Source organism: Notolepis coatsorum (genome assembly GCF_963971535.1).
Source record: "Notolepis coatsorum genome assembly, chromosome: 13".
In the NCBI taxonomy this organism is placed as follows: domain Eukaryota; kingdom Metazoa; phylum Chordata; class Actinopteri; order Aulopiformes; family Paralepididae; genus Notolepis; species Notolepis coatsorum.
In genome coordinates, this window is record NC_140177.1 from 30188071 (window position 1) to 30215054 (window position 26984).

At 48.2% G+C, this 26984-nt stretch overlaps 1 protein-coding gene across 1 annotated transcript in view; it reads left to right on the forward strand.

Annotated features, from left to right (window-relative positions):
• Positions 1 to 26984, forward strand: part of LOC311239311 (retinal-specific phospholipid-transporting ATPase ABCA4-like) — a gene marked incomplete at its 5' end in the record, with an annotated part of 134775 nt that overhangs the window by 77652 nt on the left and 30139 nt on the right. Inside the window, 6 exon segments of the mRNA XM_084327617.1 lie at positions 8423 to 8600; positions 10427 to 10542; positions 15806 to 15953; positions 19193 to 19316; positions 19931 to 20060; positions 22248 to 22368. Of these exon segments, the coding sequence (XP_084183743.1) occupies positions 8423 to 8600; positions 10427 to 10542; positions 15806 to 15953; positions 19193 to 19316; positions 19931 to 20060; positions 22248 to 22368 (817 nt within the window).

Below are 26984 nucleotides of genomic sequence, written 5' to 3' on the forward strand. Positions count from 1 at the left end.
TGACATTTACCGGAGCCAGTTTCTAATTGCAGCCACCCGTTTTGAAAGAGGGTAGGGATTCACATTCCAGGTTCACACTCGGCTCACACTCAGTTCAGGGTTCCTCTGTGGCTCACACTCGGGTCAGCGTTCCTCTGTGGCTCACACTCAGTTCAGCGTTCCTCTGTGGCTCACACTCAGTTCAGGGTTCCTCTGTGGCTCACACTCGGGTCAGCGTTCCTCTGTGGCTCACACTCGGGTCAGCGTTCCTCTGTGGCTCACACTCAGTTCAGGGTTCCTCTGTGGCTCACACTCGGGTCAGCGTTCCTCTGTGGCTCACACTCGGGTCAGCGTTCCTCTGTGGCTCACACTCAGTTCAGCGTTCCTCCGTGGCTCACACTCAGTTCAGCGTTCCTCTGTGGCTCACACTCGGGTCAGCGTTCCTCCGTGGCTCACACTCAGTTCAGTGTTCCTCTGTGGCTCACACTCAGTTCAGTGTTCCTCTGTGGCTCACACTCAGTTCAGTGTTCCTCTGTGGCTCACACTCAGTTCAGTGTTCCTCTGTGGCTCACACTCAGTTCAGTGTTCCTCTGTGGCTCACACTCAGTTCAGTGTTCCTCTGTGGCTCACACTCAGTTCAGTGTTCCTCTGTGGCTCACACTCAGTTCAGTGTTCCTCTGTGGCTCACACTCAGTTCAGTGTTCCTCTGTGGCTCACACTCAGTTCAGTGTTCCTCTGTGGCTCACACTCGGGTCAGCGTTCCTCTGTGGCTCACACTCGGGTCAGCGTTCCGCACTTCCTTGAGAACCTGGACATGTAAAGACTAGTTGTCCGGTCATTGAAAATCCCTTAAAAAGATGAATTAACTGTAATGGAAAAACATTGGATGGTCCTGGAATATCAGAATATTGCAGTTTTCTCTCAGAATTCTTCATGAATTAAAGGGGTAGTTTCTTAATTGGTATGAAATATCTGCTAGTAAGTAGAGTAATGGATGCATAAGCCTTATCTTACTTATGGAGTCCCATGTTTGGACTTCTGGCCGGGTTCCATGCGAACCAGTCTGGAGCACAGCCCAATTGCTGAATACACGAGAGCAGAAAGGAGCGGTTTCAAGGGTGTTTAATGGAAATTGAGCAACACAGGAATTGGGGGGGAAATAGAACGGGGTTAATGTTCTGTCCTGTGGCTGCCACGGCGGCAGTGAGCGAGCAAGCGGTCCTGGTGCTTGTCGGGGGAGCTGCTGAGTGGCAGCGGGTGAATAGGTGTTCCTCTTCGGGAACAGGTGACGTCCAGACAGGGACGCTGGAGCTGCTGGGTGGCAGCGGGAGAATAGGCGTTCCTCTTCGGGAACAGGTGACGTCCAGACAGGGACGGCGGTCCTTTGGGGCACAGGAGAGAAACGGGTTAGAGTAAGCCAATACACAGAGGGTATCTAGCAGTAGAGCTTGTGGCAGAGACGTCGTACCTGGGCAGTGGTAATACCACGACAGCTTCTGGTCAGCGTCGAGGTGCAGATATAGTCCCCTCATCAGGGGAGGATAGGGTGCAGCTGGGGAGAGTGGGGTGTTTGCCCGTGTGTGAATTAGGGGGATGGAATACAGCTGGGTGAATGAGGGTGAAGGAAGGGGTGACTGAAGAAAGAGAGGATGATGAGGAGTGCGCAGTGGATAGAGAGGGGGATGAAGAGGAGCGTGTGGAGGACGTGAGGGGAAAAGGAGGGGGAGTGAAGTAGGCCCGTGCTGTGATTATGACCCCCCCCCCCCCCCCCCTCGACGGGCGCCTCCCGGCGGCCCAGGCCTGTCAGGGTGAGCCAGATGAAAGTCCTGGACGAGAGTTGGGTCCAGGATCATTGGCCGGGAGATCCAGCTCCGCTCCTCCGGGCCGTAGCCCTCCCAGTCGACCAGGTACTGGAAGCCGCGGCCGCGTCGCTGCACGCCCAGCAACTCCCGGACCACGTAGGCCGGGTGGTCGTCTATCACCAGCGGAGGAGGGGGCTCTGGAGCAGGGGGAGACAGAGGACTGGAAGCCACCGGTTTGAGCTGGGAGACATGGAAGGAAGGGTGAATGCGCATATGGGGGGGGGAGCTGGAGCTTGACAACAGAGGGATTAATGAGGGACAGGATCTTGTAGGGCCCCACGAAACGGGGGGTTAGCTTTCGTGAGACGGATTTGAGAGGCAGGTCCCGAGACGAGAGCCATACCATCTGACCTGGTACATAGGCGGGAGCCGGGGTCCGGTGGCGGTCGGCGAAGCGCCGGTTCTGGTCCGCAGTCCGGAGCAGCGCAGCCCTCGTCTCCTCCCAGATCATCCTGCAGCGACGGAGATGGTCCTGCACCGACGGTACGGCGATCTCCTCTTCCTGGGCAGGGAACAGCGGGGGTTGGTAGCCCAAAGATGACTCAAAGGGGGACTGACCTGTGGCCGCCAAAGAGAGGGAATTGTGGGCGTATTCCACCCACGGCAGGAAGGCGCTCCAGCCGGAGGGGTCCCGGGCTGTCACGCAGCGGAGTGCGGATCCCAGGTCCTGGTTGGCCCGCTCCGACTGGCCGTTGGTCTGAGGGTGGAACCCGGAGGAGAGGCTGACCGTGGCCCCCAGAGCCCGACAGAAAGCCCTCCAGACCTGGGATATGAACTGAGGGCCTCTGTCGGAGACGATGTCAGCCGGGATCCCATGGAGCCGGAAGACGTGGAGTACCATCAGGTCAGCAGTCTCTGCAGCAGAGGGGAGTTTGGGGAGAGCAACGAAGTGCACAGCCTTTGAGAAACGGTCGGTGGGAGGCCTTCGCACGAGCACACACGGTGCACGCCAGGACGAAAGCGCGGGTGTCCTCTCTCATGGTGACCCACCAGAAGTGCCTCTTCAGCAGAGATAGTGTCCGGTCGATCCCCGGGTGGCACGCGAACCGGGAAGCGTGAACCCACTCGAGCACCTGGGAGCGGACGAGGTCAGGGACAAAAAGCCGGTTAGGTGGACCGTTACCTGGGTCCGGCTGGGCACGCTGTGCCTCCCTGACGACGGACTGGATCTCCCAGGTGGCGGTGGCCACCAGACAGGAGGTGGAAAGGATGGTGTCGGGGTGTGTGGACCCCTCCTCAGGGACGAACTGCCGGGAGAGGGCGTCTGGCTTGGTGTTCTTGGAACCAGGCCGGTAGGTCAGGGTGAAGTTAAACCTAGCGAAGAACAGCGCCCAGCGAGCCTGGCGAGAGTTCAGGCGCTTGGCCGTTGAGACGTAGGCGAGGTTCTTGTGGTCCGTCCAAACCAGGAAGGGGATCTCCGATCCCTCCAGCCAGTGCCTCCATTCCTCCAGGGCTAGCTTGACCGCCAGGAGCTCCAGGTTCCCGATGTCGTAGTTGACCTCGGCTGGGGTTAAGCGGCGTGAGAAAAAGGCGCAGGGGTGCAGCTTCTGGTCGGTGGCGGAGCGCTGGGAAAGAACCGCCCCTACTCCAGTGCAGGAGGTGTCCACCTCCACCACAAACTGGCGGGACGTGTCCGGCTGGACGAGGATGGGAGCGGTGGTGAAGCGCCGGCGCAGCTCGGCGAAGGCGGAGTCCACTGCGTCGGACCAGACGAAGGGCACGGAAGGCGAGGTGAGTTGGGTGAGAGGCGCCGCGACCAGGCTGTAGTCCCTGATGAAGCGCCGATAAAAGTTGGCGAATCCCAGGAAGCGTTGGAGCTGTTTAACGTTGGTGGGACGGGGCCAGTCGGACACCGCTCTGATCTTCTCGGGGTCCGCACGGATCTTGCTGCCCTCTATGATGTAGCCAAGGAAGCCGATGGAGGAGACGTGGAACTCACACTTCTCCGCCTTGACAAACAGCTTGTTCTCTAGAAGACGCTGGAGGACCCCGGCGGACGTGCTGGACATGCTCCTCCATGGAGCGGGAGAAGATCAGGATGTCATCTAGGTAGACGAATACGGAGCGGTGGAGTACGTCACGGAGAACGTCATTGACGAGGGCCTGGAAGACAGCAGGGGCGTTGGTCAGACCGAAAGGCATTACCTTGTACTCGAAGTGGCCGAGTGGTGTCTTGAAGGCCGTCTTCCACTCGTCTCCTTCCCGCATGCGGACAAGGTGGTAGGCGTTCCTGAGGTCCAGTTTTGTGAAGATGGTGGCACCTTGCAGGGGCTCAAAAGCAGAGTCGATTAAAGGTAGGGGGTATTTGTTCTTTACCGTGATGTTGTTGAGACCCCGGTAATCGATACAGGGGCGAAGGGAACGATCCTTCTTGGAAACGAAGAAGAATCCTGCGCCGACAGGAGAAGAAGAGGGGGTGATTATGCCCGAGGCCAGGGATTCGTGAACGTACTTCTCCATTGATTCTCTCTCTGGGCGCGAGAGGTTGAACTGGCGACTAGCGGGGAGTGGCGCCCCGGGGAGTAAATCAATGGCGCAGTCGTATTGGCGATGGGGAGGCAGGGAGAGAGCCTGTTGTTTGCTGAAAACTGCCTTCAAATCGTGGTAGGCCGGCGGAATAGCAGACAGATCTATGTTCTCTTTGGGGGGGTACGAACCGGCGCCCTCTAGTGGCGGCCGAGCCGACTGTAGACAAGCAACGTGACAGTGGGCGCTCCAGCTGGTCACCAGGCCGGTAGGCCAATTGATAACGGGATTGTGTAACTTGAGCCAAGGCATGCCAAGGACAATGGGATTGTGGGGAGAGTTGGTAACGTGAAACCGAATACTCTTGCTGTGATTCCCGGATAGCAGAAGGCGAAGGGGTACGGTGTGGCGAGTAATCCGCGTGAGTAGTTTCCCGTTTAACCCCCGGGCGTCGCGGGGTATCGGCAGGGCGTCAGTAGCGATGTTGTAACGGGAGACTACTCCGGCGTCGATGAGGTTCTCGTCGGCCCCTGAGTCAACCAGGGCAGATAACGGGAGTGTTTGGTTATTCAGACACAGCGTGGCGCGGAATAGCATGTTTGGGCCAGAGCTGGGAGCGATATCTAAACTCGAACAGACGCCCAGCGCTACTGTCGAGCCCCGTCGTTTGGGTGAAGCGATCAAGAGGCAACCGAGTGACCCGTTTGACCGCAGTACAGGCATGCTCCAGTAGCGAGCCTGTGTCGGCGTTCGCTGGGAGGGAGACGTGAGCGGTCGAGATCCATGGGCTCGGAGGACCTATTTTCTTCGGCGCGGGCAGCACGACGAGGCGGACCGGGTACAGGCGGACGAGTGGTGCTAGCTTTCTCTCGACGACGTTCCCGAAGACGCAGGTCCAGTTCCCTGGCCAAATGGATTAATTCGCCCAGGGAGGTGGGTCTTTCTTTGGACGCAAGCTCGTCTTTAATAGCGTCGTTCAAGCCCTGGCGAAAGGCGCCTCGCAACGGTGTGTCCCCCCAGTCGGAGCCGGCGGCGAGGATGTGGAAATCGATAGCGTATTCGCTTACGCTGCGGCTTCCCTGGCGGATAGAAAACAAGCCGGAGGCCCCCTCTGAGTCATCTGGAGGGTGGTCAAACACCTTACGCATGTCGTCGACGTATTGTGAGTACGAATTGCAGAGGAAGGAATTGTTGAAGTGGAGAGCGGTGGCCCATCTCAACGCCGCGCCTGTGAGCAGCACCGACAGGTAAGCCACTCTAGACCTATCGCTGTGAAACGTGTGGGGTTGTTGTTCGAACACTAACGAGCACTGGAATAAATACGCACGGCATTTGGAGACGCTTCCGTCATAACTTTCTGGTGCGGGGACAGGGGGTTCCCTATGCGGGGGGCTTGGTGCAGCGGGGGTAGCGGCTGATGAGCCCTGCTGTGCCAAGTGTGCCTCGACAAGTAGATACTGTTTTTCTCGCTCAACGGAGTCGAGGGCGAGAGCGGCCAGCTGTGCCGTGACGGCGTCTAGGGAGTGGGCGAGTTGGTCTACCCGGGCGGTCTGGCCGTTAATGATACTCACAGACTGCTTCTGAAACTTCTTCCATTCCTCGGTCTCGTGTACAGCTGGTGCTGTCATCTTGGTCGTGGTATACTGTGAGAACTGGAGTCTGGAGCACAGCCCAATTGCTGAATACACGAGAGGAGAAAGGAGCGGTTTCAAGGGTGTTTAATGGAAATTGAGCAACACAGGAATTGGGGGGAAATAGAACGGGGTTAATGTTTTGTCCTGTGGCTGCCACGGCGGCAGTGAGCGAGCAAGCAGTCCTGGTGCTTGTCGGGGGAGCTGCTGGGTGGCAGCGGGTGAATAGGTGTTCCTCTTCGGGAACAGGTGACGTCCAGACAGGGACGCTGGAGCTGCTGGGTGGCAGCGGGAGAATAGGCGTTCCTCTTCGGGAACAGGTGACGTCCAGACAGGGACGCTGGAGCTGCTGGGTGGCAGCGGGAGAATAGGCGTTCCTCTTCGGGAACAGGTGACGTCCAGACAGGGACGGCAGTCCTTTGGGGCACAGGAGAGAAACGGGTTAGAGTAAGCCAATACACGGAGGGTATCTAGCAGTAGAGCTTGTGGCAGAGACGTCGTACCTTGGCAGTGGTAATTAATACCACGACAGCTTCTGGTCAACGTCGAGGTGCAGATATAGTCCCCTCATCAGGGGAGGATAGGGTGCAGCTGGGGAGAGTGGGGTGTTTGCCTGTGTGTGAATTAGGGGGATGGAATACAGCTGGGTGAATGAGGGTGAAGGAAGGGGTGACTGAAGAAAGAGAGGATGATGAGGAGTGCGCAGTGGATAGAGAGGGGGATGAAGAGGAGCGTGTGGAGGACGTGAGGGGAAAAGGAGGGGGAGTGAAGTAGGCCCGTGCTGTGATTATGACAGCAGCACACAGGGTCTTGATACAAAAAAGCTTTAATCCACACAACATGCAAACAAAAGGTTTAACCATCCGCAACAGAAAACAGCAGTCCTTGTGCATTTCCGATGCTTGAATCTTCTTTCAGACCGACGTGATGTTTGTAACTAGCCCTAGTAAATGGTGCATTTACTGTATATAGCGCTTTTATCACACACATTCACACCGACAGTGGAGGCAACCATGCAAGGTGCCAACCTGCTCACCAGGAGCAGTTAGGGGTTAAGTGTCTTGCTCAAGGACACTGTGACACACTGCCCGGAAGGAGCGGGAATCGAAGTGGAAACCTCCAGATTACCAGACGACTTCTCTACCTCCTGAGCCACTGTCGCCCCGTAGTAACGTAAAGCATGAGTAACGTAAAGCATGAGATTGAGTACATTCTTAACCCATTAAGCCTGATCGGCCTGGTATCAGGGCGAGATTTATTTCACGTCATAAATAGATCAATACAGTCTGTATTAATTAATGTTTTCAGCACTACTTTTGTTTACCAATGATTTTTAGTGTTATTATATCTCATGGGTCAAACAGACCTGATTGTTATTGCAATAAAATACAACTTATATTGTTTCTTTACCTTTCTGTGAACGTCAAAAAAAAAACTTCACAATCTGGTGAAAAAGGGAGGAGCTATGGACATTATACAAAAGTAACTGTACTTACAGTAGATTTCATTCACAGGCTTTGCTGCCCTGTAACGGGTGCCTGGTGGTACAAAATCCAGATTAAACTTTTTGGAAAGAGGACATTTGGCCCTATCCATAGATCTATGACTATGTTTGGCCAGATGTGTGGCCATAATAAGGTAATTTATAGGCCTGATATTCTATATTCTATATTCATATTTCAAATTGCATGTGTCCGGATGGCAAAATTCAGTACTGTATGTACAAAACCCCCTGTAAATCATCTGCACTTTATTCATTTGCTTAGATTTTTTGTACACTTGACAGGTGCTGAATGAGCTCAGTTTTTCAATGTTAGCATGGTGTTGTTATTCACCGTTATTCACTGTTTTTTTCAGATGAAAAAAAAATAAATAATAATAATAATTGATATTCTCCTTTGGTTCATTACAATTTACTCAAGCATAGTAACAGACACAATATTTCTGACACAGGGAATACATTCCCTGAGGTCCATAGATGTCCCTAGATACCAAGAACATGCTAATTGTCCTTGTAGAAGTGGAGCAATCTTGGGTATGTACTTTTAGGTGAATTCTCATAAAATATGGCTAGGGCTTAAGAGGTTAAACACTTTCGTGTTTCCGATAGTGTCCTGGAAAATCATTTCCCCCAAATAATAAAATTAGTAACTTTGAGAAGGTTGCCAACAGGCCCAGTTGAATCTATGAATCATAGTGCAGAGTAAAACCGAGCTGCTTGGCCAGAATTTTATCATTGGCTTAATCTTTTTTTTTAACAAATGTTTTTTATTTTCCCTTTTTTTTTTACATGAAACAAGACAAACAATACAATAACAGTAATAATCAACGATAAATCACAGGACAATAACAGAAATAATAATAGCAATAATGAATCAGAATGAAAGTAGATTAAAAGATTAAAAGACATAAAAATAATAAATACAATACATGGGCTCTTGCTATCATTGACTTAATCTAAACCAACCTCCTCTCTTCCACAAGGCTGAAAACCTCGGTGGATGCGGTGGTGGCTATCTGCGTCATCTTCGCCATGTCCTTCATCCCCGCCAGCTTCGTCCTCTATCTCATCCAGGAGCGCGTGACCAAGGCCAAACACCTGCAGTTTGTCAGCGGAGTCAGCCCCCTTATCTACTGGGTGGCCAACTTCTTCTGGGACATGGTAGGTGATGGGAGGGGGAGTCTATAGGCAGGGTAGGCAGGTGGTAGAGTCCATACACTGGAAGCTCCCCATGCAATCCCCCCCCCCCCCCCCCCCAAATAAAGGTCATGTTTCTAGCGCATTGCTCTTCATCAGACCAATAGACGGGTCTCCCTGCAACATCATATCAGACATGACGTGCAATCAGGGGGCAGAATGCTCAGGTGAGCGTTAGACAAACATTAGACAAACAGGTACAAGGATTTAAACTGTTCCACTTTGAACTGCAACTTCTGTATGAAAAGTGCTATACAAATAAAGTTTATTATTATTATTATTATTATTATTATTATTATTATTATTATTATTATTATTATTATTATTATTATTATTATTATTATTATTATTATTATTATTATTATTATTATTATTATTATTATTATTATTATTATTATTTATTATTATTATTATTTATTATTATTATTATTATTTGTTGACAAGAAACCTGTCTATGCCAAGTCAAGAAAGGCACCCTTAAAACAGCTCCCTTAGAAAGGCTTAGAAAGGCACCCTTAAAAAGGCTCCCTTAGAAAGGCATCCCAACGGCTCCCTTAGAAAGGCACCCTTAAAATGGCTCCCTTAGAAAAGCTTAGAAGAGCTTAGAAAGGTACCCTTAGAAAGGCTTAGAAAGGTACCCTTAGAAAGGCTTAGAAAGGTACCCTTAGAAAGGCTTAGAAAGGCACCCTTAAAATGCCCACAGGTGTACTGTCATGTGACAACAATTACAGGTCAAGAAGTCACCTGACCTACAGAAGTTTAACACTAAGACGTCAATGTGCATCAAGGCACATACAAACAATTTACAAGATTCATACATAATTTGAGATATGCAATACAGTATTCATACTATATACAGTACACAGTGTGTGTTTTTGTACATTGATGGAATTGTCTATACACCGTTGTAATGTTAATGTTAAATGTGCATCAAGGTACATACAAACAATATACAGGATGCATACATAATTAGAGATATGCAATATACAGTATTTGTAACTTTCGCACACCTACCACATAATACCTCTGGAAAACCACAACAATGAGGTATTCACTGGTAGGGGGTAGGTGCGGAAAAGTGACCATAGCTCAGCGTAGGAAGGTCCGATCGACTCGGGGTCATGCCTCTAGTACCCCCACAACCTGACCTACGAGCAAATCTTTTTTATAGTGTTTGGTTTTCTTTTTTTTCTTTTTTTTTTTTTAACTCTTTTATGGTATGATTAATCTGAGCTATTGTTAATACAAGTCAGATTCGTTTTATATGTTATAATATGAGCCAGCTCTATTTTGTACTTTATTTTAAATGATAATAAAATCTTGAATCTTGACTACTTTTCTATTTTCCTTTATCCTGTAGTTGGGTTATAAGATCTCTCACAATACGAGATCTCTCTCTCAGCATCACATCATAATAACGAAGCCACTACGGCTGCTCTCAGTCTGGAAGGTGTTAAGTGTTTTCAATGTAGTCGAGATGATCTCTGGGTAAAGTAGTCTGCATGCACAGTTAACAGAAACAGCTACAGTTCTTTTGAGGCCTGTGGCTCAAAACCGGCTATTGTGTTATCATCATGGTTCATAAGACATAGACAAGTATCTGCCCGAGTTGTACAAGTGATGGCTTATTTTGAAGGTATGAACCTGTACTTTCACATCATGTAAAACATATTTATTTTGAAGACCCTAGACTCTGTGCCTGGTCACATATACAGTACACAGTGTGTGTTTGTACATTGATGGATTTGTCTATACGCCGTTGCAATGTTAATATTGAACCTCTCTCCTAGCTCAACTATTCCCTCAGCACCGCGATGGTGGTCGGTATTTTCATGGCTTTTGACAAAAAGTGCTACACGTCGCCCACCAACCTGCCGGCGCTCATAGCGCTGCTTCTGCTGTACGGGTAAGACTGGGCATCCACCCTCAAGTATTACATTCATCATTCTCAATTTAAGGCCTTAAATGGTATTAAAAAGTCTTAGATTTTATTTGCATAGGTGTTAACATTCTTTTTGGGGGGGAGGGAGGGGGGGGGGCAGCCTGGCTTTTGGGAGATGAAATAATGTGAAATATATTATATATATATAATTTTTTGCTAGTGTGGTCGTGAAATTTGTATTCAATTTTGCTCTAAGTGGTATTAAAAAGGTCTTAAAACTTCTTAAATGTAACTTGCTGAAACCTGCAGATACCCTGTTTGTAGTTATATATTCATACTGGCCAATCGCGTCTTGCTCTGCCATTATGAGATATCATCTCCAGCACCTACTGTGCGTGTGAAAAATTGCACATGCACCTCACTTGCACGTGACCACGCCTACTCCCGTGCGTGCCTCTACAAGACACAGGAAGTGGTCACGTCCACGCCCTTCCTTATTTTTTTCCCATCCGTGGATCTGCTATATGCACTTCAACCAGGTGGAACATTGTTATGAAGCAAAGGGAGAGATTACGCAATGTTGGACTTTCGCCAGAGGTTCGCCAGCCCCCGGACCCTTCTTGGCACGTCCGGACGGAACGTCGGTCCTGTACTGAACTTTCCTCGTCTCTTGGCAGTGGACCGATGGACTACGCGTGGTGTTTGGCAGTCGAGCCACGCCGCGCTCAGGTAGGACCGACAACGCCAGGCGTTGGTACTAGCATATTCAATACTACTCGTTGTCTCGTGAGACGACTGGGCGATGTATTGGTGCGGGGGGCTGGGTATTTGGATGAATGTGGTCAACATGACTCGTTGTTGAATGTTTTTCCAATTATCCTGGCGCGTGCAGCTACTGCTAATGCTAATGTTTTTGGGGCGCCGTTCCCATGTGTCCCGCCGGGACTGTCTCCAGTTTTCCCTCCGCTTAACCATTTCATTGCTGACGGTCAATCGGTGTCTAATGTTGGGGGTTTGGCTGAGGCTTATTTACCCTTTACACGGGTGGATGGTCTGACGACAGGGCCCAGGACAGGTGTGCCGTGCTTAGAGAAGCGGGTGGCATCAGTTCTTATGGAGACAGGGGCTGACACCCAGTTGCTAGCTAGGCCTGGGTCTGTCTATGAGAATGCTGTGCTGTCAGGAGGCTCCCACGCCACACGTCCTGCGGCTGTGTTTGGTGAGCTTGGTGTTGTATCTGACGACGGAGCAGGGTTCCCTGTATCTAAAAAAATTTGTCAGAGGGGGAACCCTAGGCCCAGGACGTCACAGCACGGGTTCCCCCAGCCCCGCCCTCGCCAAGCTGGGTATTACGTTAGTGCCTCCCCTGTCCAGATTTCCAATCCTACCAGCGGTAGTGAGTCAGGCACATATAATTTGGGTGGTAGTAATATCACTACAGGGCTACGGTGTGTAGGGACTCACCCTATCGGGCAGCGTGGGGACCACACACCATGCATGTCCAGCTGCAGAGCAGGCTGTCCCCAGCAAGCTAAGCCGAGAAAATGCTCAGTGGAGGAGCCTCATTCACAAGGGGTGATGGTCGCTCCCCCCGTATCAGACCGCCCCTTTCTGTCGGGGTCCCCCCTTGGGTGCGATTGCCTCGTTGGTAGGGTCAGGGTGCGATATCCCGGCTCTGCGAGACACCCTGCTCGCGCGGTTAGCGAGACCAGGGTTTGCAATGCACAACGGGAGGGACCGGGCCACCTATCTACGATTCCTAGCGGACCAGCGCCAGTTGGCTGCGGGGGCGCTTTGGGATTATCACCACGTATGGTTACAGAAGTGCCATATGTCGGCATGGATGGAGAGAACGCTGAGGGCGGGGCTTGTGTTGCAGTTTGCACACCCCCACCCTTCGTTTTCGGGTTTGGTACAGACTCTATTGTCAGGGTCCGCGGCAGTGACAGCCCTGGCCGAAGAGATTCGTTCTCTGGTGGCGAAGCAGGCCGTCGTGGTCCCAAGGGAGGACGCGATGAGTGGCGTTTACTCCCGGTATTTTCTGGTGCCCAAGAAATCGGGAGGTGTCAGACTCATACTGGACCTGTCTGCATTCAATCGGTTGATTGTGGCGAGAAGGTTCAGAATGTTGACCGGCAAACACCTGTTAAGCGCTGTCAGAGTGGGAGACTGGTTCACCTCCATAGACCTGAAGGAATGCATATTTTCATCTCCCGATCTTCCCTCCTCACAGGAGATACCTACGCTTCCTGTTTCAGGGCATAGCGTACGAGTACCAGAGGCTGCCGTTCGGCTACTCTCTGGCTCGTCGCACATTCACCAAGTGCGTGGAGACCGCGCTGGGACCTCTGCGTCGTCAGGGGATACACATTTTATTCTACCTCGACGACATTCTGGTCCTCAGCCGGTCAGAGGAGATTGCCAGGTCTCATACCAGGCAGGTGGTGGAATTCCTCACCAGTCTGGGTTTTGCTGTGAACTGGAAGAAGAGTACCCCTCTTCCCAGTCAACAGGTGGAGTACTTGGGCTTGATTCTAAGCTCAAGGTCTATGAGGGCAACCCTCTCAGAGCAGCGTCGAGAGGATATTCTCAGCGCACTCGGGAGGTTCCGTCCTGGCAGGACGGTTACGGCGCTGTCCATGATGCGCCTGCTCGGTATGATGGCATCTGCTCAACCTGTGGTCCCTCTTGGCCTCCTCTTCATGAGGAGGATACAGAGGTGGTTTTTCAGTACGAAAATAGACCCTGTGAGAGGCAAGTGGAAGCAGCTCAAGGTTCCCGTGTCAGTACTGGGGGACCTCAACCACTGGGGGGGGCCTGGGGCCCTCACCAGCGGGGTCCCCATGGGCAGCAGGCTATCACACGTCACGGTCTTCACCGACGCCTTCCTCACGGGATGGGGGACGACGTGTCGGACCGACGCAGTAGGGGGCAGCTGGCAAGACCATGCTCCCCGGTCTGCACTACATATCAATGTGTTGGAATTGAAGGCAGTGCTTCTAGTCTTCAAGAAGCTCGGCCACCTTGTGGTGGGCGAGCATGTTTTGATCAGGACGGACAGCACGACGTCAGCTACACCGGGCGGCGGTCGAACTCTGGCTATGGGCATCTCTCAATCTGCGCAGCCTGAGGGCTCTCCACATCCCCGACAGGGAGAATGTGGGTGCAGATGTGATGTCGCGGGGCGGTCCTCACCCGGACGAGTGGGGACTACGTCCAGACATAGTCAGACAGGTCTGGGACCGATTCGGGGAGGCCGCGGTGGACCTGTTTGCGAGCAGCCAGTCCCACCAGTGCCCCTTGTGGTTCTCGGTCGGTCGGAAGGACAACCCCTCTCTGGGAGTGGATGCCTTCTCGATGTATCCGTGGCCGCCCGGGATTCTGTACGCGTTCCCCCCATACACCTGATAGCTCAGCTGTTGGAGCGGGTACGTCGGGAGCGCAGGACTTTGATCCTGGTCGCGCCGGACCGGGGCACAGCTGTGTGGTTCCCGGCCCTGATTCAGCTCTTGGTGGCCCCGCCGTGGCCTGTTCCGTGGTCACTGCGGGCCCTCTCTCAGGCACGCGGAACTCTGTTTCTGCCTCCTGTTCTGGGGCAGCCTTTAATGGTTTGGCTGCTGAAAGGGTGAATCTGGAGGGGATGCGTCTTAACCCTACTGTGGTTAACACCATAAACCATCCAGAATGCGCACGCTCCGTCCACTACCGTGGTTTACGCAGGGAAGTGGCGTACGTTTCAAGAGTGGTGTGAGGTTGGGGGCCTGGACCCGGTGTCATGTCCCCTGAACTCGGTTCTTTCCTTCCTCCAGTCTATCCTGAATAGGCTGTCGGCCTCGACAGTGAAGGTGTATGCCGCAGCTATATCTTCTTGTCATGTGGGCTTTGAGGGCAGAACACTGTTCAGCCACCCTCTCGTGAGACGTTTCCTGCTTGGCGCACGGCGTCTCAAGCCTGTGGAACGTTCTGTCTCCGAGTTGGGACCTCCAACTGGTCCTGGGACGGTTGTTGGAGGCCCCGTTTGAGCCTCTTGAGCAGGCGCCATTGGATCGACTGTCCTTTAAGACCGCATTCCTTTTGGCCATCACCTCCGCTAAGCGCATGGGTGAGCTGTGTGCTCTCTCGGTGCGGTCAGAGTGCCTGTCTATTCGGGCCGATAGCATTGCGACTCTGAGGCCTAATCCGGTCTTCGTGCCAAAGAATATCCGGAGCTCTTATCGCTCCAGGGATATTGTGCTTCAGGCGTTTCACCCTCCTCCTCACGCTAGTGAGTTGGAGGCGAGCCTTCACCAGTTGTGTCCTGTCCGTGCACTGAAGGTTTACCTTAGTCGCACACAGGATCTCAGGGCTACCGATCAACTGTTTGTTTGTTACGGTGGCTCTCGTGCGGGTAAGGCGCTGTCCAAGCAACGCCTGTCACATTGGTTGTGCGAGGGCATTGCCCTTTGCTACACTTTGGCTGCACAGGTTACCCCCGCGGGCGTCAGGGCACACTCCACTCGTGGAGTTGCGGCCTCCGCTGCCCTGTTGGGGGGGGGGGGCTCGGTGGAGGACATCTGCGCTACAGCCTCCTGGTCCTCCCAGGGTCCTTTCGTTAGGTTTTACCTCATGGACATGACTGAGGGTTCTGTCTCCCAGGCAGTCCTGAGGTCCGGGACCTCTCCTGCATCCCGCCATCAGGTGGGCTAGCAGGTGGGTGTGGACCGCAGAGTGCTGTGTCACACGTGGTCCCGCTTGCACTGTGCGTTCTGGGGTGCCTGGTTCCCTTTTTCGCACATTGGTTGTAGTTGACTGCCTCCCCCCCTTCGGGAGTCGACTGACTCCCCTCCTCCCTGGCAGGGGCTTACGGGCCCTCAGGGGGTGCATTTGACGTGGCCACGCGTCCGCTCTGCCCCTTTTGATCTCATAATGGCAGAGCTAGACGCGATTGGCCAGTATGAATATATAACGAAGGTTATCCTATAACCCTAGTTATATGAATACTGGCTGAGCGTCTTGCTCTTCAGCGCCCTGAGGTCCCTTGGATGTTTTTCACGTATGGAATTCAAACTTGGAAGGGCGTGGACGTGACCACTTCCTGTGTCTTGTAGAGGCACGCACGGGAGTAGGCGTGGTCACGTGCAAGTGAGGTGCATGTGTAATTTTTCACGCACACAGTAGGTGCTGGAGATGACATCTCATAATGGCAGAGCGAGACGCTCAGCCAGTATTCATATAACTAGGGTTATAGGATAACCTTCGTTTCCAATAGACTCGTCACGGAATTGACCCGTAGTTTCACGTCTCACAGGTGGTCGGTGACGCCGTTGATGTATCCGATGTCCTACTTGTTCAACATCCCCAGTACGGCCTACGTCTCCCTGTCCTGCATCAACCTCTTCATCGGCATCAACAGCAGCGCCATCACCTTCATCCTGGAGCTGTTCGAGAACAATCTGGTAGGGCTGTCGGGAACACACCATGATGGACGGGAATTCTCGCAGGCTTTTGAAACTACTAATTTAATTGAATTGAATTGAATTGAATTGAATTGAAAACCTTTATTTATCCCCGAGGGGAGATTAAGATGTCCTTTACAGCATAAACAGCGTACCAGCAATTTAAAAACAGCAATTAAAAAACAGTTTATACATAACATACATAACATACACTTATTAGTATTTGTTAAAAACAAGATGGACAAGTACACAGGGATAAAAATAGCTAAAATAGGACTAAAAATAGCTAAAAAAAAACTGTAAATGATGAACGTCTGTATGGTTTTACTGTGATCTTAAGAGATCATTCAATCCATTGCCCCATATTAACTAACTTCTAGACTACCACTGACCTGTATGAATAAGAAACTAACTTCTAGACTACCACTGACCTGTATGAATAAGAAACTAACTTCTAGACTACCACTGACCTGTATGAATAAGAAACTAATCTAGACTACCACTGACCTGTATGAATAAGAAACTAACTTCTAGACTACCACTGACCTGTATGAATAAGAAACTAACTTCTAGACCAGGGGTCAGCAACCTTTTTGACATGGAGTGCCTGTTTGAAATATAGTTGTAACTAGTGTGCCTCAACAATATTCCATGCATGGTAATTCTTTTCTTCTCATAATCCGGTATTTTTAATGATAATTTTTACATTATTACATCATTATTGTTATTGTTATTATTAACAATATTATTATGATGGTTGTATCAACCCTAAATCTGAGTTTGGGGGGGGGGGGGGGATGCAATGCAGACAAACAGCTGCATACAGTGCGACCATTTCACTCACATTTGCCCATTCATTTTTGGACACATCACACACCATCGGTGTGTGTACTGTACGTGTGCTGTCATAGCTCCACCTACAGGCCTAATGGAGAACACCAGGAGAACACCAGGATGTGAATGGAGGGTGAATGTGAGGTATATCGTGTAAATAAGTTTTGATTGATCGCAAGACTACACTAAAAAAAAAATAATAATAAGTTACCAGAACTTAAAAATATTGAGTTCAGTTACTGTGCATTAAGGTTTTCAGTTTTCAATCCATAATAAGTTAACAGAAAAATAAGTACACAACCACATTATTTCAACCTAATAAGAACACAAGTTGACTTGGTAATACTCACATTTTGAGTAAAAAAAATTGCTTTTAACATGTGCAATGTTCAATGAAATAGAAAAATAAATAATACAATTTGTTGATTAATCCCACTGGTCACAATGGTCACCGTAATAATGTTTTTGTTATAAGGCTCTGCAAATGTTACTGAATGATGTAGCAATGTATTTCCAGCTAAATTGAAATAATAAACAAATAAAGGGTCTCAATTAAATATGTGGTAGTAAAAAGAACCTGTGGGAGGATTTCAACAAGATAAATGCGACAACAGTGCAAAATATTTCACTATAATATTTCAAAGCAAAAAAAATAAAATTATATATATATTTTTTTTTCTTCTTTTTTACTGCTGCCCCCTGTGCCTATGCAAATGCCCCCGCGTGCCTATGCAGGCACACGTGCCTAGGGTTGCCTACCCCTGCGGCGGTTGGTCCATAGTGGGCGCTAGACCGCCGCCCCCCCCCCCCCTGGTTAAAAGAAGAAGAAGAAAGGAAAGTATTCACGCCCCCCGGCCCCTAGCGGCCTAGCCCCCTCCAACCCCTTTTCATGGGCGCTCGATCTCAGCTCCACGGTCCGTGCACAACTCACAGGGCAAATACATACGTACGTGTAAATAAATATGTACGTACAACATAACACAATCAAATACGATATCCGAGGGCGCTTGGTCTAGTGCCCGAAGTAGTCACTCTATTGGCTGAGAGTGGCACGTGACATCGCCTCGAGGAAATACGCTCTGCTAGTAGTTGTCTGGTTGTCTGCTAGTAGTTAGCTGGTTAGATACTGTACATTCAGACAGTGTTGGATCTAACTAAATAGATGTATATATGGACACTTTTATGGAAAGTTCAAGCCCTGGACCACAAAGCTTCTCGAAGGAGGAAACTAACTTCTAAGCCTGTATGAATAAGAAACTAACTTCTAATCTAGACTACCACTGACCCGTATGAAACTAACTCTTTACCACTCCTTCATCTGAATGAGAAACTAACTATTTCTCACTCCTTCATCTGAATGAGAAACTATCTCTTTGGCTCCAGCTCCCCTTATGATTGAGAAAAAAACGTTGTATTGACCTGATGCTGTTAACTAGTAATCGACCGCCTAAGTGTGAACAGATCTCGTCCACGAAGCAAAAAAAGTTAAGCAGGAAGGCTCTAAAACGTTAATAATTGATTGATAGCATTTATTTGATAATTCATAAAAGATACATATAAAACTGCCCAGCAGGAATACATACATTTAAAAAATCATCGAGGTTAAAAACACAATAAAGCCAAAAGGCTTATTTCCATTGTGGACCTCTGGGGATAGGGGGTGGGGGTGGGGTATGGTGGGCAATTGTCTGGCAGAAACAGTATAGCTACTCTGAAGCCCAAATACAAAAATACCAAAACAAACCACACAATTTCACTACATTAAACAAGTCAAAGCCAAGTACACAAGTGCACAAATTAAATAGTTGAGCTGAATTATTCATGGCGTGGTGAGACTTGTTTATGCCGGTATGAATGGGAACGCGCAGAAGTCCCGTAGAATCACCGCGGGGGGCCGTCTCCGGGTCCACGCCGCGCTCCTCTTCGATTCACTGCCAGCGGAGCGGCTCTGGGATCGGTCTCGCGTCGACGTGATTAAGAGTGTCCTTGCCGCCTCGCGCACGTTCACAGATCAATAGCACTCTGTGCGAGATTACAGGGTGATCACGGCAGGCACATTCTGATTCTCCCTGTATGGATAGTGGTGCGGGGGCGATACCTGCTGAGATCCGGGGCGGAATGAAGTTGCTGAGAAAAACACAGATGTTTTAGGGTTTTAGATGTTTTTGGGTTAGAATTGACATTTGACCGTAGTCTTCCTCAGTTGGTCTGTCTCACACTAAACATATTAGGGTGATCAACTAATGCCATAGTTGTATGATTGATGTGTATTTGTGTTGTGTGTGTGTGTGTGTGTGTGTGTGTGTGTGTGTGTGTGTGTGTGTGTGTGTGTGTGTGTGTGTGTGTGTGTGTGTGTGTGTGTGTGTGTGTGTGCGTGTGCGTGTGTGTGTGTTCCTCTTCATCAGTCTCTCCTGATGTTTAACGAGTGGCTGAAGAAAGGCCTGCTAGTGTTCCCTCACTTCTGTCTGGGCAGAGGCTTGATAGACATGGCCATGAACCAGGCTGTTACTGATGTCTACGCCAGATTTGGTAAGTACCATATGTATATGTATATATATATACACACACAAGGGTGGGAAAATATGGTTGCCTAGGTGCCAAGTCAGCGCAAATGAGTTGAAACGAGAGTTTATGTTTAGTGAGTTGGTCTAGTGCAGTATTATTATTATTATATTGTGTGTTGTCATGTTTTATGTTTCATGTAAAAAAATTAAAAATGTGATAAAAAAATAAAAATAAAAATATACATACTTTATTACCTTTATTTTGAAGGCCAATCCACTAAACAAGAAGTCTTCACCATATTTTCTTGATTACAATTTAACAAATAATTACTTGCTCTCAATTATGTAATTACAATTCGATTAAAATGTATTGTCATTATACGGCACAGTACAACGAAAAGAAGTTTGGCATCCAGCCAGAGTACAAATGCCAAACCTCTTTTGATATTTCGTTGATTGATTAGTATATTCTTTCGATATTTAGTTGATTGAATTGCTGAACACAGACATAAGCCCTGCTCACTGAAACAGAACCAACTGCGCGTGTCGCCCGCAAGGCACATAAACACAGCAGACTTCCTATTTGGGATCCAGTTTATTGCATCGATCTCCGCATCGATTGTGTCTGTGTGCCTCAAGGTGAGGAATACACCAAGGACCCGTTCCGCTGGGACTTTGTGGGGAAGAACGTGGTGTTCATGGCTGTGGAGGGAGTCGTCTACTTCATCTTGAATCTACTCATCCAGTACCGCTTCTTCATGGACCACTGGTGAGGGGCAGCCTGGGACAACGTGGTGGAGAGGAGTGGTGTTTCTCACACCACCTGTTTTACCAGACCGAAACATTTGATGAAAAGGAACAATTCCACTCAGTTGGAATGAAACAACGAAATAATTATTTTTACAAAATTGATTCGTCATTTCATTTTCGTGAGGTGAAAAATTGTTTACCAAAGCGGGTTGTTGATGATTAGCTTTGCAATTAGCTTTGCTACGAATGCCCCCTTTTCAACACTGTGACTTATACACGTCTGTAAATTGGCCAACATTACACTTAATTGGCTTCCCTCCTTGGTCTGACCCCTCCTTATTCGATACACCTGCTGAAATTGTCATCTACTCTATAACACCAGAGCTGCTCACCATATCTCTATAACACCAGAGCTGCTCACCATATCTCTATAACACCAGAGCTGCTCACCATATCTCTATAACACCAGAGCTGCTCACCATATCTCTATAACACCAGAGCTGCTCACCATATCTCTATAACACCAGAGCTGCTCACCATATCTCTATAACACCAGAGCTGCTCACCATATCTCTATAACACCAGAGCTGCTCACCATGTCTCTATAACACCAGAGCTGCTCACCATATCTCTATAACACCAGAGCTGCTCACCATATCTCTATAACACCAGAGCTGCTCACCATGTCTCTATATCACCAGAGCTGCTCACCATATCTCTATAACACCAGAGCTGCTCACCATATCTCTATAACACCAGAGCTGCTCACCATGTCTCTATAACACCAGAGCTGCTCACCATATCTCTATAACACCAGAGCTGCTCACCATATCTCTATAACAGCAGAGCTGCTCACCATATCTCTATAACACCAGAGCTGCTCACCATATCTCTATAACACCAGAGCTGCTCACCATGTCTCTATAACACCAGAGCTGCTCACCATATCTCTATAACACCAGAGCTGCTCACCATATCTCTATAACAGCAGAGCTGCTCACCATATCTCTATAACACCAGAGCTGCTCACCATATCTCTATAACACCAGAGCTGCTCACCATATCTCTATAACACCAGAGCTGCTCACCATGTCTCTATAACACCAGAGCTGCTCACCATATCTCTATAACACCAGAGCTGCTCACCATATCTCTATAACACCAGAGCTGCTCACCATATCTCTATAACACCAGAGCTGCTCACCATGTCTCTATAACACCAGAGCTGCTCACCATATCTCTATAACACCAGAGCTGCTCACCATATCTCTATAACACCAGAGCTGCTCACCATATCTCTATAACACCAGAGCTGCTCACCATGTCTCTATAACACCAGAGCTGCTCACCATGTCTCTATAACACCAGAGCTGCTCACCATATCTCTATAACACCAGAGCTGCTCACCATGTCTCTATAACACCAGAGCTGCTCACCATATCTCTATAACACCAGAGCTGCTCACCATATCTCTATAACACCAGAGCTGCTCACCATATCTCTATAACACCAGAGCTGCTCACCATATCTCTATAACACCAGAGCTGCTCACCATATCTCTATAACACCAGAGCTGCTCACCATGTCTCTATAACACCAGAGCTGCTCACCATATCTCTATAACACCAGAGCTGCTCACCATGTCTCGCTAGATGTTCCCTGTTAACACTTCCTTCTGTCAAACCTCCTTCCAATTAGCTGTTCTCAGTTGTTGTTGTTCTCAGTTGTTGTTGTTTACACATACCTGCAACTGTCACCCAACCTTTTAACTGTAATTTGAGTGTTCTGCTTTATGTATTACATACTTTGTAAAAATGTGTTTCGTTGTTTGTTTGATGTGTGTTTTAATTATTTCCCTTACCTGTGATGTATGTATCGTCTGTCTCTTTTCTATTTTATTTTATTTTTTGTCCCCTTTCCCTGTTACCCTTCGAGAGGCCCCTTTGTCCTCCGTCATTGTAAATACGAATATGTTCTTAATTGACCTGCCAGGTTAAATAAATAAAATAAATATAAAGCTGGGTGGCAGCACACGGCGTGGTGTATTCCGATTGGTCTAGATTGAAAACAAAAGAACAGCAACCAAACTAAAATGAACGTGACTAACATCAATCGACGTTCTAGTCAAAACACAAACCGTGGACTTCTGCCAAACCAAACTTTGTAATAAAGGATCTGAATATATGATGCTCCTTCTACCCCTCAGGCTGTCAGACTGCAAGCGTCCTGCGGCGGTGGACGGGGACGAGGACGTGGCAGCAGAGAGACAGAGGATCTATAACGGAGGAAGCAACACTGACATCCTGCAGATCAGAGACCTCTCCAAGGTACCGTCTCCACCACAACTCTGGGGCTTTGTGTGTGTGTATACACATGCACACACACACACACACACACACACACACACACACACACACACACACACACACACACACACACACACACACACACACACACACACACACACACACACACACACACACACACACACACACACACACACACACACACACACACACACACATGCATTGTTTTTTGTAGGATCGCCGATGCGATTCGTCTCTGCGCTTAACCCATCCCGTCGACCTTCCCCCCAAGGGCAGCCGGGAGCAGACAGGTGTCAGTGAGGCCCGCGCCCGGGGACCAATCCAAAAAATATGTTCCTCCTGCTTCATTACTGTGGTCCTTTTATTTAACATTTAAGTGCTTTTGTTTTCAGGTTTGTATCTTTTATAATGAACCAACTGAGAAAGTGTGTAAATCACTAATAGAACAAAAACAACAAACTGTGTGTGTGTGCGCGCCTTGAATGAGATCATCACAACACACACACCATTGCATTAATCAGGAGGACAAGAAACTCTGCACACCTTTGTTTCACAATGAAAAGTGCTTTATAAATAAAATGAATAATTATTATTATTATTGTAAATAACCCCATGAAAGGTTTATTATTTTTATGGGTAATTAACCGCTTCATATTTGTGATGTTACTGGTTTCAGGGTGTGCCTAAAGTGATCAATGTGTTGGGCCGTTTATAGAGATCTATGCCAATTAATGTTTATGTATATCCGGGACTTTTTTTTATAAGAATTGAGAGGCCTACTACGGTATTAGTATATGTGACCTTTATTTTGAAAACCGTGTTGCGACGCAACCTTGTTTAAGTTTGCGCTTTTGACAGTGAAATGTTCAGTTCAACTTAGCTCGAAGGAAAGACTCTAATCAAAAAGGTTTAATTGACCCGTATGAGGCTCTTACGGTAGGACTTTGATTGTTTATAGAAGAGGAATGTAATACTATGCAAAACGAGAAATAAACAGTGATTTTAGCAGATCGCCAGCCGGAAATTAACCTTTGAACCGGTAGTGCTCATCCATGTGGTCCGGGCACTCGCTATTGTTAGAGAGACTCCGTATTGACACAGTGAACATCGATCGGTGCAAATAACTCGAAAAAACAACATGATTTGGACGTATATACTATTATACACCCTGGAAATGGATCGGGCATTTCTCCATCCCATAATAGAAAAAATTCTGTTCCACGCTCATCTGCCAGCGGCGCGAGGAAGCCACGGTAAGATTCAGCGTTATATTCTAACGTCTTCTATACTAACTGATCTGATGAACATATGACCCACACTAGATGAATCATCTAACGCTGCCCACGGAATTATAAACGATCCCCCGCCCATCCGGTCATCATCAGATGATGCGTAGAAACTTCTAGAACCACGTCCAGTTGAAATTTTTTATCTCGCACAGATTCCTACCAAACTGTATTTGATCATCAATATAATGCATTTAGGGCTATAAATCACGTTCTGAAGAAAGCTGCAGAAAACGATAAAAACATACTTATACTTTAGACCATATTTTAGTATGAATATGTGAATGAAAAAGTTTAACGTTGCTACACCCTGAACAATACATATAGGACATTGAATGGGCCATAATAATGGCAATTTAGCAATAGAATTTAAAAAGTTATAGCCCTGCAAAGAAGGGGAACTTCTCCATAGACAAATAGAGCTGGCGAGGGATGGTAAATTATGAATTTAACCCATGGCGATTAAAAGTGTTAAGTATTGAAAAACGTCCTAATAGTGGGCTACTCACCTAATGCATGGCTGACATTTGTTAGAAGTGTCCGTGTCCCCGTCAATCATCACTGCCAGATACTTGATTGATTGAATTGATTGAAAAGTTTATTAACAGATTGCAGAATGGGTACAGTACAGTACAGCTCAATACATACAATTGTTAAGGGGATGCAGACCAGAGAAAGACTTTCGTCTTGTTTACATCAGGGTCCCCCATTTTCAATTCATCATAACATATATGACATACATGACATACAGATAGACAGTACTGCTACATCTATACATTTATGACATATCAGATTTGCAAATACAGTACTGTCTGTGATACAAAGGTGTCCAGAAAAGGAGTGTATATACATTTGGCGTAGAAACTGTACATTGGAGGAGGTTGGTTGGGTGGGGTGGGGTTGGGTGGGTTGGGTGAGGGCTGTACATTGGAGGTGGGGGGGGGGGGGGGGGGGTGGGGGGTTGGGTAGGAGGTGGGGGGGGGGGGGGGGGGTTGGGTAGGGGACACACACACATTTTACACTGTACATTGGAATATTGACAGAGCCTTACTTGGTCATTTACTGTACAACTAGGTTAGGACATTTGTAGGGGCCAGTTTCGAATTGCAGTCTCACGTAGGTGTTTTTTGAGAGTGTTTTTGAATTTGATAGTGATTCACATTCCTTTACAGCTTTAGGCAGGGCGTTCCACATTGATGTGGCATAATTGCGAAACGTGTTTAGTCCCTTGTTTGAGCCGAATCTGGGTTTTACATGATTTGTGGAGCTCCCTCTGGTGTTGTGATCGTGGTATTCACTGACCTTTGGGAAGTATTTTGACATGCACATGGGTACCTTGGTCGCATAGTGTATCTTGTAGACCAGGCCCATTGCAAGTTGCTGTACTCTGTCGTCTACTCTAAGCCATCCTAGGTTGTCAAAGTGGGCAGGGGTGAGGTGGGTTCTAGGAGTCAGGTCAAGTAGTAGTCTGACTAGCTTGTTTTGAGATGTTTGTAATTTGTTTTTTAGTGCCTTTGAGGTGCTTTGGTACCATGAGGTGCAAGCATAGTCGTAGTACCCTTGAATGAGTGCTCCTGCTAGAGTCTTCAGGGTATTCTTGTTTACCAGAGAGGAGATCCGGTACAAGAATCGCGTTCGTTGGTTGACTTTTTTTATTACATTGGATGCCATTTTGTCACAGGAAAGATTAGCCTCTAGGATGGAACCCAGGTAGGTAATTTCATCTTTCCTTGTGATAATATTGTCACCCACTGTAACCGAGAAGCCGTCGGTCTTGCTGAGTTTGTTATTTGAACCGAAGAGAATGGACTCTGTTTTGCCCATGTGTAATGATAGTTTGTTGTCGGCGAGCCATATGCAGATTTTGCCTAGTTCCGAGCTGAGGGCTTTTTCAACCTGTAACTTGTTCTTGTCAGAGACCAGCAGGGCTGAGTCGTCCGCAAACAGGAACAAGTTGCAGTCACAAGCTGACGACATGTCATTTGCATAAATTAGGAATAGTAGCGGTCCTAGTATGCTTCCTTGTGGAACACCACAGCTCACTGTGAGAGGGGGGGATAGGGTACCGTTTACTTCCACCATCTGTTCCCTCCCCTCCAGGTAGGATTGTATCCAGCTCACTGATAAACTATCAAAACCAATTGCTTTTAGCTTGTCAATCAGAATGGTGTGATTGACAGTGTCGAAGGCCTTTTGTAGGTCCAGCATGACCATGCCGCAGTATTTGCCCGCGTCCACCTCTTGTTTGATGTGGTCGTTCAAGTAGAGAAGGCATGTGTCAGTGGAGTGGGATGTTCTGAAGCCGGATTGGAATTCGTAGATTAGATTTTTTTCCGCGAGGTACTTTTCGATCTGTTCGTATACTATTTTTTCCATGACTTTCGAGATGGATGTAAGGATAGAAACAGGGCGGTAGTTACCCGGGTCTAATTTGCTGCCCTTTTTGTGCAGGGGTGTTACTCTCGCAATTTTGAAGTCCTTGGGGACGTGTCCCTGTTTTATGGAGAGGTTTATTATGTGTGTGATGACTGGGGTGATGGCTGCTGCTGAGTCTCTGAGGAATTTGGAGGGGATGTTGTCATGGCCAGTGGCCTTGTTTGGTTGGAGGGCGCTCAGTTTTTTGAGTACCTCATCTGTAGTTACCATTTCCAGTTTGAAGTCGTCTTTGTGGACGCCTAGGTTCTTGTAGTATGCTACTATGTGTTCTACCCCATACTGCCCTGAGTGGGAGGGTAGTTTGTTTACCAGTGTTGTGGCTATGTTTGTGAAGAAAGTGTTTAAGTAATTGGCTACATCCAGCTTGTCTGTGATGAGCCTGTTGTCCGTCTTTATGTTTATGTTTGAGAACCTGGTTTTGAGTTTTTTACTGCAGCCTAGTTGATTGTTGAGTAATTTCCAAAGTTCACGTGGTTTATTTTTGTTTTCCTCGGTTTTGTCATTGATGAAATTTTTTTTAGCAGTTTTGATCATGGAGTTTACGTCATTTCTTAGTCTGTTTCTTTCTAGTTTGAGTTCAGTCACGTGGTCTTGGAGTTCACTGCTCGTGCTTTTGGTAAGCTTTGACTGACTTTTACGAAACTCAGAGCATTTTTGTCTCTGGCTTTCATAGCGGTCAGTATTTCAGTGTGCATCCATGGCTCAGCGCGATTTTTTACCCTGGTGGTTCTTAGGGGGGCCATGTTGTTTAGTATTGATGAAAATTTGGTTTTGAAGCCAAGCCAAGTTTCTTCAACCAGTGTACCATTGAGTTCATCTGACCAGTCCAGACTCTCCAGTTCAAGGTTAAAGGCCTCGCTAGAGTAGGTTTTGAGGTCTCTAGATGTGACTGTT